This window comes from Protopterus annectens, chromosome 8.part1 (assembly GCF_019279795.1).
Source record: "Protopterus annectens isolate FY-2018-M chromosome 8.part1, PAN1.0, whole genome shotgun sequence".
In the NCBI taxonomy this organism is placed as follows: domain Eukaryota; kingdom Metazoa; phylum Chordata; order Ceratodontiformes; family Protopteridae; genus Protopterus; species Protopterus annectens.
The window spans coordinates 240,982,465-240,994,587 of record NC_056742.1 but is presented as its reverse complement, the minus strand read 5'-3'; the positions used below and the strand labels follow the sequence as shown (position 1 = coordinate 240,994,587).

At 37.1% G+C, this 12,123-nt stretch overlaps 1 protein-coding gene across 1 annotated transcript in view; it reads left to right on the top strand.

Annotated features, from left to right (window-relative positions):
• The window catches only part of CDH15 (cadherin 15), a 394,116-nt gene that overhangs the window by 363,343 nt on the left and 18,650 nt on the right, over nt 1-12,123 (top strand). The window contains exon 13 of the mRNA XM_044081834.1: nt 875-1,042. Coding sequence (XP_043937769.1) covers nt 875-1,042 — 168 coding nt within the window. The remainder of the gene's footprint in view (nt 1-874; nt 1,043-12,123) is intronic.

Genomic DNA, 12,123 nt, shown 5'->3' with positions numbered 1-12,123 from the left:
TTATTCCACCATTCTTTGTTCTAAATAATATTGTCTGGTTACATAAGTTATATATTCAAAGTGTCACATTTGTAAAGTACAGCTGTTAACTTTATGGAAATTCATAGTTCAACAAAGCTGAAACTTGTTTATATCATAGATACTCTAAAAATGAGCTGTGTTGTCCTTGGTGACATATTGTCTTGCTGTTTGTGATATGAAAGTTGTGATATACTAGGGTGGACATGATGGCAGTGAAATGAGTTCCTTTAGACCATCAGAAGAAGAAGACATCAGAAAATCAAATGTCAAATGCACTAAGTGAAGAATTAATATCACCTTGGTGCAATTTACTTTCATGCATGCCTCTCAACCTCTAGGTGCAATAACTCTGGACAAAGCCAAAAATAAAGGAGGAACAAAGGACCAAAATCAGGGACAGATTTTAAATATTGCTCTTATAAACTTTGAAAGTTGCTAGAAAAACAGGTTTTGCACCTGTATGCATTTTTTGAAAGCTATGAAATCTAAAACTCAAATGGTTGTCATTATTTAGTGACCTTGATCCTCTATAATTTACCAGAAAATCACAAAATTTATGAGGAGCAGACCAAAAATAAGAGGCAAAAAATCTGGACAGTTGACAGCTATACTCCACTGAAGTGAAACTAATTGCTTATGCTGATCAGAAATGTAGAGCACCCTCCAGGTACAATACCATTTTTGCTTTATAGTTATTAAAGTGACTAAATCAGCCCCCCTCCTTGCTTTGCATGGGATGTCAGGAAACATGTACTTATTTTCAATTTGTTTGACCAATAAACAGCAGCATATATAACAGAAAACATTATTGCTGTTATGTGCTTTGTTATTTATTTATTTATTTTTATTCTAGGATGCATATGATATAGCACAGCTACGGAATCCAGATGCTGTATTCACACCACCTTCTCCGAGAGGTAAACAGCCAATCAGGAAAGATGCACCATCTAGCTATGCTGCTCCATTGTATCCAAAAAGACCACTCACCAATCCAAATGACATTGAAGATTTCATTAATAATGTGAGTTTAATTAAAATTCTATCAATAAATGCTAAAAACAGTTACAAGTTCTAGAATGTTGACCTTGCTTTTACTTATCCACTGTGCCCCTTTGTCTTTCAGAAGCACTTGCAGTAATTGTCTGACATGTAATTCACCTAGTGCATTGCAGTTGCAGTGGAAGTAACATCACACATATCCCTTGCTAAAGACAAATCTTTTCTTTTTCATTAGGGTTCATGTAGTAGTTCCTGTTTAGTGGTTTGTGGGTGGCTTAGGTTTCCTCCCACACCCCAGAAACATGCCAGTATGTCTGACTGGCAATGCATGCATATGAATGAGTAGATGTGTCCTGCAATGGACTGCTGTTCCTTCCCGAAATGGTTCAATGATTTATATCCAGTAGTTGCCAAGATAGTTTCCAGCTCTCCCACGAACTTGAGTAGGGTAAAGCAAGCATCAGAAAATGAATGAAATTTTTAGCAGTAAAATTTTTCTAGAAAGCATCAAAAATTTACAGCTTTATTTTCATATTTTATTTTAACACATAGGTGAAGTACTAGGCTCTGATATTTGAAAAGTCATTACTTGCTTCTCTCATTATCTTAATAAGAGAAGAAACATCCTGTTGTGGGTTTTGTGTATATATACATTCATGTTTGCTGACAGCTGGGAAGGAGGGAGAATTCTGTCAAAAATATATTTTTTTTAAATCTGAATAATATTTTTTTATCTTATCCACTTTATTTGTCATTTTTGTTCAGATCCCCCACTGCAATAAAACAAACAAAAACAGGATTAAAAAAAAAACATTTTTACTCCTTTACCAGTCTTAACAATCATGCCTTCACTGACACCCTGTTGACTCATATGTTCCATCATATATAGGTTCCATCATCTTTCATGACATTAGATTTCTGTATCATCCCTGTAGGACTTATGGGGTCTCCCTTTTTCAGAGGACAATAGTTTTTGGCAAAATCATCTTAAATCTCAGCAGTAGAGACAAAACTCAGGTTGCTGGCTGGCCATCATGTACAGCTGGAATAGACTTATTTTATGCTGCTATCCTCATAAGCATAGGTAGGGTAAGGAGAAGGGGGTCCAATCAGTAATGCAGTACCATCTTTCACTTCTATAGAAGGGGACCCAATCAGTAGTGCAATAGCATCTTTCACTTCTATATAAGGGGGCCCAATCAGTGGTGCAGTACCATCTTTCACTTCTATAGAAGGGGGCCCAATCAGTAGTGCAGTACCATCTTTCACTTCTATAGAAGGGAGCCCAATCAGTAGTGCAATACCATCTTTCACTTCTACAGAAGGGGGCCCAATCAGTAGTGCAGTACCATCTTTCACTTCTATAGAAGGGGGCCCAATCAGTAGTGCAGTACCATCTTTTACTTCTATAGAAGGGGGCCCAGTCAGTAGTGCAGTACCATCTTTCACTTCTATAGAAGGGGGCCCAATCAGTAGTGCAGTACCATCTTTTACTTCTATAGAAGGGGGCCCAGTCAGTAGTGCAGTACCATCTTTCTCTTCTACAGGAGGGGGCCCAATCAGTACTGCAGTACCATCTTTCATTTCTATACAGGCATTTCTGAAGAATGCCAGTACTGAAAAAAAGCATGGATCCTGCAGACTCAAGAATCCAACATTTGTGTGGTATAAATTGTAGCAATTATTTTCTTTTTTAGCTCTTCAACTTTGAGAAGTTGAGGGGTGCAGAAATGCAGTTAACTTGTTCTTGAGGTTAGGAGTGCCAATCATTTCAGGGAATAATCCTTGATTTATTCCTTAACTTAGATTTAAGAGATACCAGATCAAGAAATGACAACAGGAGCTAAATGGACCAGCAGTGACTCTGCTATCCCTTCCCTTATCTTTTTTTTTTCTAGATAAAAAAACAGAGAGCTCTAGTGTCTAGAGGGTTGAAGGGTGTTATAACCAATAAAGTGGGACACAATGTGAATCACTTTGTTAAGTATAATTAACAGTTACGATTGCAGTTGTGTGATGTTGTGCCTGAAACTGAATATATGGGGGGGTGGAGCAGTCATATTCTCACTGACACTTTAAAATATTGTAACAAATGATGCTATTTGCATTTTATGGGCAGTGTTACAGAATGTCTGTTTAAGGATCGGTACATGGATTCTTTCCTTAGTGAGACAGATATTACAGACACACTCTCACAACTACACAATTGCTTATTATTTAATGCAAATTATTTAATTCCCCTACATTCTCCCTGCACATAATTCTAACTCCAGCATCACAGTCACCAGTGAAGGAAGGGACACTTCAACGTTGCATTTAATTTTTCTACTCTTTAGCTTCAATCAGCCTGTTACTCGATGTTCGACTCTCAACACATTTGTTACCTGACAACTAGGTGCAGAACGGCAATACAGATGTTATTATCAGTTCTTTAGAGAAACAGTAACTTAAAATAAATATCAGAAAAGGCTGAATGCCTTAACTGATCTACTTATTTGTTTCCTACTGATAATTCTGGGCTCAAAAGAGCCAACTGCGCTTCAGAAACTCCATTTCCTGGATGACGTAAGCAGATTAAGACTGTCCATCTGTTAAACTGATTTACTCTGTCTGATACTCTGTTACTCTTTGATAAACAGCCTGTCACATCAGCCTACAAAAATTAAGATGAAAGAGCAAATAATCATTCAGAGTCTTTTTTTCAGTGACTTGCTGCAAAGCAGACAGTAGAAAAAGTAATACCAAACTGTCAATCAAGCAGGAATGTTGTATCAAAAGAAAGGCACCAAGAGCTCAGTGAAGCACCTTGGTGACATAGCAAGATTGAAAACTTAGGGGTTGGACTATGGGCAATGCCTATAGACTGCAATGTCTTACAGCTAAATTTTATGTTCAGCAAATCAGTGGTGGCCAGCGTTTCTGTGTCTGTGGGCTGCATGCTTATGAGCCACAAACTATGACAGTCATCCTAGCCCTGTACAAAGCATAACCCCATTGCGTGAAATGGTATAAAACTGCAATACAATATGGAGATGCTATTGTAACATCACAATAAGCGGTACAAGACAAAAGTGAAAAAGATGGGGTTGGTGATGTCTCTAGCAATGTCTGGGTTTGAGAAATGGCTTAAGCAGGAGTTACAATGCAAATAGAAATCTATGTATTTGAAAATCACTGAAAAATATTTTATTTTTCTGAAATATGAAGAAAGCAGAGTACCTGTAAACTGGAAGTTGAAGGATGGGTTAAATAAGCTAGTTGTAAGAACATTAAATAGAGGGAAAAGAAGCACAAACCATACCAAATGGCTTATTATGAGAATGAAGTGAAAGCTTGCAATACTTAAAGCACTATTTCACTAAACTGGGCTCTTGGAGGAATATTAGCACACACACTAGGTACTACTGTGTACATGTCTCTGGTATACATGGGATTGCCACACAATTATAATGTGCTTGGGTATTCTTTAACACATAAAAAACTACATTACAATTCATTAGTGATAAGCAAATTTTCGTCAATGATATTTCATGTTGTGACTGTGTGGTAGCACCAATAGATAGCAGGCACACTCCAGTATACAAACAACTGTTTGCCTAAATATTTTCTCTATGGGTAGGGCAGGAAAAAAAAGGCAGATTATAGGGGCTGGTGGCTCACATGCTTGGCCATTACTGCTGCAGTAGATGCTCAGTCTATTGAAATACAAGCTGTATGTGATGATGATGATGATGACTTTGTACATCACAGGATTAGTTGATCTACTGTTCCAGTAAATATGAACTTAATTTCTTAAACTTTACTAATACCAGCAGCCTGAAACATACTATCTATTTTATTATAAGAGGCTCAAACATTTTTGTCTTAGTCCTGAATAATATTTGGCATGTCTGTGACAACCTCATCACTATACCATCTGTGATTTTCTGACTGCACTTCTTTTCCCTTTGAACGTGTGGATGAATGCAAGATTTAAAATGATGGTACCTTGGGACTTCTGAGTATCCTACTCTAAATGATACATGCAGTGCAATTAATTATTTATTTTATGTTTGTAAGCTTTAAAAAGAAAGTCTTCAAGCTAAGCAAAGAGCTATGTATCTAGATAACAGCTGTCAGTGAAATTTTGTCCAAGCCTTTGCTAATCTGTAGCAGAGAGCTTTGTTAACTATTTATTACAGTTGCTAACACTCACACAAACATTCAATATCATTTAAGCAGTCATATTTTCAATAACATCTGTTTAATGACCTCCAGTACTGCTCTTAGGGACTAGTTATCTCATCTTCTAAAGTGTCAGCAGCTTTAACGCAGGGCAGCTTACCTTTTCTGTCTTTAATAAACTATAAAGCTCTCTGTGAAGCAGATGCCCTTCACAACCCCTTGCCAGGAGCAGAGTCTTCACCAGCCCTTAACTTAATATAATTTACTCTAAGACTGGACAAGCTTGAGTTAGGTTATCAAATTTAGTGGAAACAATTCTTCAATGAAGTGCAGTTTGCTGAACTGACAGATAATGCCCAGTTCATTACTTATGTAGTAAACAGGCTCAGCTAGTGTTGCAACAGCAAGTACACATAACTCTGAAAGTAGTATAAGAATCCCCAACAAGCTTCTCCCAAGGTTCAAGGACGACAGCAGATGAACTAACAACATTCTCTGTAACCAAAATCTGCCCCAGTAAGGCATATGGGGGAGTTTTTCATTCCTCATCAGAAGGGCAGCAGTAGGAGTAGTCATTCAAAAGCTGTAGCACCACCACAAATAAATCTCTAACATATATCTCTAACCTATCCTTGCAGAGGTTCCTTGTAAGCCAGATGTTTCAGAGTGTAGGCCACCTTGACAGCTTCCATTTGTAGTATGCTCATAAGATTAAATAACCCCAGAATGCATGGCCCCTTCTAGTGGAGTTTGGCTCTGTTGACATTATTAGAAACCTTCATATCAGTTTGTATTCTTGAGTAAGTATATTGAAACATCGCCATTGTTTTCAGGGCAAACTTGCTTGTTTCCCCATAATGCCTTCACAAAAGGAGGTTTTAAATATCAGTGTTCATACTAGCCATAGAAGTTAATGGAATCATAGGAGTTGACTGACCTGTGAGAAAACAAACCCATTTGATGGTAAATCTGTTCTTTAAATGGTAAGCATTTAGTATAGCTATAACAAACAGATATATTCTTGAAATATTAATTATTTGAGAAACTTTTGTATGCTTTATTCATTTTTTAAAAGGATTTCATTTGTTAACCATTTGTTAATCACATAGGCCCACTAATGTTAAGCTCACTTCTGTAGTCCTGTGGCTTCTCTAGTCTCCACTTGGATACTGTGTGATTCTAAGCAAGCCACTAAGATAGCACTTATAGGTCACCTTTGGAAAGAGCACATGTACCTGATGGACCTAAATGGTTAACAAAAAATATAAGAATATAATAAAAGCTTGTTTCTCATTTAATTCCTTTTTCAAGTTAGTTAATGATTATTGTGGTTACAGCAAAAGCTTACTGCTTAAAGAAACCTGGTAGCAATACTGACAACCTGTACCTTCTAATTTTCTTGTTTAATATACCTTTTACAGGACCTTTTCAGAGGGAATTATGTTAGCTGATTGTAACACCATAGTTTCACTGAATATTGGAACTTTGAAAGACATAGTTGTCAGACTAAGTAACCCTATGATAAACATGTCTTAGCACACAAAAGAGGCCTAAATACTCTAAGTGATGAATGGTTCTTTGTTGAATTCTCTTTGATTTTTGTCTGAAATATTTCAAAAGCAATGAATAAGTCATTGTTAAAGTCCATTTGATGTTTGAAATATGGCTTTCAGTTAGTTTAATGGTTTTAATAATGAGTTAGTAAAATTAAAGCTATATCCAACGGATGGTCTAATTAAAGGGGGGGGGGCACCAATAGTAGTAAAGTTTCCTTGTCTTTTTCATGATTTTTAAAGACTACGTTTTATAACACTTTCTCAAACAAAATTCAAAATGCATATCAGAGTTTATCCTTTACTTTAATTCAAGATCTTTAATATTACCTGCAACATAATCTGTTTAAACTGTGCAGCAGCAGGAATAGTACTTACATCTCATCTGTACAATATAATCAGTGCAAGATATGCAAATAACAGAAAGGTGCAAGTTGAGATATATATGAATCTTGACGTGGAAGAAAACAACATTTCAGATCAAGTCTGGACATAGACTGGACTAGTAAAACCAGTAAAAGATGGACCACATCAACTCAAATAAGCATTTGCCAATTGAAACAGCTGACTTACATTGGTAATGATTAACACTGACCGTTTGTGAGAAACAAAAAAGAATATGGACCAAACTACAATCATAATGCTGCTGTGGAAGACAGATGCTATTTGTATGTCTATGCATTATGAAAAGACATAGGCCACGTTATTTTTTGATCATTGTGTCTCCCTTATATCTTGGAAGTAATGTAACTTAGGAACATGACAATAGCTGCTGACTGTTGAAAAATACACAGAAAGATCTGCATGGAGAGATACTTTCTTCGCAGAAGCATGGAAAAGTATTCAAAATCTACCACTTTCTTTCTACTTTCATAATATGCGTTGAACCAAACATCTCAGTGATGACAACTGTACAACTGAAATAAAGGTATATTTTTTGTGGTCAGAAAAAGTATGGATGTTCCTGAACACATAATGAAGGTAAGCAATAAGACATGATATAGTGTACATGAGATAAAAAATGATGTTGTATGCCGAGGAGAGTTATGAGACAGAATCCCAAATAATGATGACCATACAACCTCTCAATTGTACATGTGACATTTTTTTGCCACATGTACCACTTCAAGCATTATTTCTGTTGGTACTTTTTCTATAAAATTTTACAGACAAAGTCACGTTTATATAAGCTATTGGTAGCAAGGCTTGCCAGTTCCTTAATTTGATCAGTGAGGGAGGGAGACAAGAACTGTAGAAGGAATATAACTCTGAGAAATTACTGTAATACCCAGAATTCTAAATATGTGATGAACACGTGCTACTTGTGACTCTAAATACCTAGCAAGCAGCTATAGTCTGTAACATAGCAGTTACCATGGCACACAAGTGCACCTAGTCAGAATCTCTGAAAAGATTATTAGCTGCAGTAAGTTAAACTGTTCAGTGCTACATTTACTGAGCTTCATTAGGGAATAACTATGGGTGTATTGGGCAAAGTAGTAGTGTGTGTATGCTTGGCATATACAACAATGTACTATGTCAGTAACAAATCTGAACAGCTTAGCTGGGGAATGATTATACTAGAAATATACCCAAAGGAAGATGACCCACATAGAAATCTGTACATACCTTTATGGCCATAAGTGCAGAACAGATAGAATTATCAGTGCTGGCAGATATAGCCAGTCTTAGCCAGCACTGGTCCAGGCTTAACTGTGCCTTGAAAAAGAGAAAAGGGGAGACATGTACAAATGAAGCATCTCTGGTGGAAAAAGTTTATCTTACCCGTTCTTTTTAAATATAGGTAGCAAAATGAATGAAAATAATATTTATTTATTTATATTTATTTATATTTGTTGACCGGGAGTGTCCGACTGGACGTAGGTCCATTTTCAGCAGAGGCCCGGGGAGAAAAGCTCCACAGTTAAAATAAACAGACAGTAGTTACATTGGATTACATAGCGATTAACAATTTACATAGCAATTACTTACAACATATTTACAGATGAAGAACATAGTAAATCAGTAGACAACTAGAATCTTTATCTGTGAAATACATAACAGACATTAACAAATGTTACAAGAAGAAGTTCCTTCTGTATAATAAGTACTGGCTTATGAGCATCTAAGCTTGCTCTAATCAAGGTAGTTAGTGGAGTGGAAAGAAAGGTAGTGGTTGGATGGGGAGGGTGATATTAGAGTGGGAGTTGCAAGGGCATAGCCAGCATGTTTTTAGGTGCGCTTTTAGTAAAGTTTTGAAGTGGGTGCATGATGGTATGGAGGTAATTGTGGGTGGGAGGGAGTTCCATAATTTGGCTATGGTGCAAGAGAATAGTGCTTCACCAGCAGAGTTATTGGCTTTAGTGATCTGCAAGTGATTTTTGTTGCTGGATCTTAGTGGTCTGGTGGCGCGATAGGGTTGGTGTAGATTCTGGAGGGATGGGACATTTAGTGGATGATTTACTAGTTTGTGGGTGAGTGAGAGTTGATACCATTGAAGGAGGTGAGGGAGTTCAAGCCAGCCCAGTTCAGCAAGTGAGAGACAGTGGTGACAACGGTAGGATGCCCCTGTGGCGAATTTGGTGATTTTGTTGTAGCAGGTCTCTAGCGTGTTTAGATCGCACTGCCTTAGGTTGGTATATATTGGACAGGCATAAAGTAGGGTGGAGATAAGGTGGGAATTTGCTATTGAAATCTTTGCTGCTTTGGTGAGAAGTCACTTATTTCTGTATAGTGCTCCTAGTTTTTTGTGGACTTTTTTTATGGTCATGGATATGTGAATGTCAAATTTAGTTTATTGTCTATTTCCACTCCTAGCAATTTGGTGTGTTCAGTTGGATGGTGGGTTGGAAGATGATTAGTTTAGTTTTGTTTGGGTTGAGTATTAATTGGGCATCGGATAACCAAGTTTCAACAGAGGAAAAGGCTTCCTGTGTGACTTTTTGCAGTTTGGGTAGGGAGTGGGCTGAGCAGATTATGGTTGAGTCATCTGCTTATTGTATGAGTGTGCCATGTTTGGTGGCAGAGGCTAGATTACTGGTAAAAACAAAGAGTAGGGGCCCAAGGATGGATCCTTGGGGAACCCCTATGGAGATAGGTAGTTGGGGAGATATGTCATTCTGCCATACAACGGATTGTTGGCGGTCAGACAGGTAACTCTGAAACCAGTATAACAGTAATCATTTAGGACTTTTGCTTACACAGTACTGTGGTCAACCAGCAGAAAACAGTAGTTCATAAAACACATCTAAATACAGTTAAAATAGTTACTCTTCTGAGTGCAGTTAAGAATGTAAAATATAAATTTATTAGCAGGAACACAGACAGAAGTTACACATTATTCCCCAGGGTACAATAAAGGGTCTAGACTGTTAGAAATTACATTTCTCAGGAATGCATGGACATTTAATTGAAAGCTTTCAAACATATGGAATAATTATTTCAGATCATGTACCAAAAAAGACTAATGCAGGGCAGTGAAGTAAAATGAGACATCTGTGTTTCCTTCTTATTTGTTAACCAGAAAGGAATGGGTAATAGAACATATTTCTGAGTCAATAGGGAGGATGTGCACTTCTTCAAAAGGGATTGCTAGAGAGTGTAATACAATAAAAACACTGAGAAATAAAACAGATGGAGATGTGTGTAAAAAGGAATAGTGACTGTTTAGAGGGGTTTTCAAAGGTTAAAGTATTGCAGAAGAAGATGAGACTCACAGAACAATCCTAAGTGCTAAAGAGTAATAATCATACGTTAGAAGGGTTGTTGTTAAGATGGTATTCTTTGTATCAGCTACAGAGCACAAAAAACTCTTAGCACAATGACTTAGCAAACAGAAAGTAGAAAGGACTGTGGCCTATGACTAAAAATTCTCCAGAGTTACTACAGAGATATTAGAGATATTCTGGACATTCTGTGAAGAATTGTTTAAAACAGAGTAATGGGGAAAACAAGAAGAAGCACTAATAGAAATATTTAAGAAAGACATAATTATGACAAGGTTAGAGGAAGATGAGGTTCAAGAATCAATAGCTAACATAGGTACAGGTGAGATAAAATGGTGTCCAAAACCAGATAATATTCCTTTGGAAATTCGGATGTTAAGAAGGAAGAAAGTGATAAAGACCTGGAAGGTTTTGTTTAACAATATTTTAAAAGGAAGGGAGGTACCAACATCTTAGAAGAAAGCTGTGGTGGCTGTATTACTCAAAGAAATAAAAGATCTTCGGACCCAGCTTCACAAAGACCAAAGTGAGAATGCCAAAGGTATTGCTACAATTGATAGATAAGGATCGATATGGTTTTGTGGTGGGGAAGCAAATATTTGACAACATTAATAGAAAAATTATTCAGAGGGAAGAAGAATGTAAGAAAATGCTGATATTGGTAGGTTGCAGAGAAGGCATTCAGTAGAGTCAATGAGATTTTATGGGTTAGTAGGTTCATAAGTAAGTACTAGGCTAGCTGCCCTTGTGGGCAATTTTAAGCCTAGTCAATGTCCCTTTCAAATGTAAGACTTATACCCTGTATCTCTTGTCTGTAAGGTAATACCCTAATCATTATGTCACCAAAATTTACAGAGGACATAAAAGCTCAGATTCTGAATGCACCAGTTTACAAGAAATCTGTTATTGGGGCAGTCATCTGTTGTTATGCTGAAAATATTACATGAAAAAAAGGTAAACATTTTTGAAGCCTGGTATGAGACTTGCCATCTTGCATTTCCTCATTAAATATAGACAGATAGATTAGATAGATAGACTGATAGACAGATAGATTGTGTGTGTGTGTGTGTGTGTGTGTGTGTGTGTGTGTGTGTGTGTGTGTGTGTGTGTGTGTGTGTGTGTGTGTGTGTGTGTGTGTGTGTGTGTGTGTGTGTGTGTGTGTGTGTGTGTGTGTGTGTGTGTGTGTGTATATATATCTGTATATCGTTTACTATCAAATGCTTCAAACTTACCTTAACATCGTTCACAAGGTCAAGGGTAAAGGAGGTGCAAAAGTTTAAAATTGTGAGTGGAAATCCTGTTGCCTCTGAAACATTGACACATAGCTTGCGTTCATGGTTTTGAGTGTCGCTGTTTAAAATTGGCTCGCATGACAGTGGGGATTGTGAAAAGTACCATTTTCCTCACTATAGTGCGATCTTGGAGTTAAAATATATAATTAGCAGGGGATGTGGGGGGGTGCAGGGGGGCCTGCCCCCCTGCAAAATGTGTGTAGGACATCTCTGGACATCCATGTAAGTTGGGTAGTGTCGATAATGTAGAATTCGACATACCGACATTACCACATTCATTGTTGTGAACAAACAGTGTGCACATTTTCATTGTTTTGGTTCGAGTAAATCATTACTTGCAAAACCGATTTGCAGAATTTTGAAATTAAA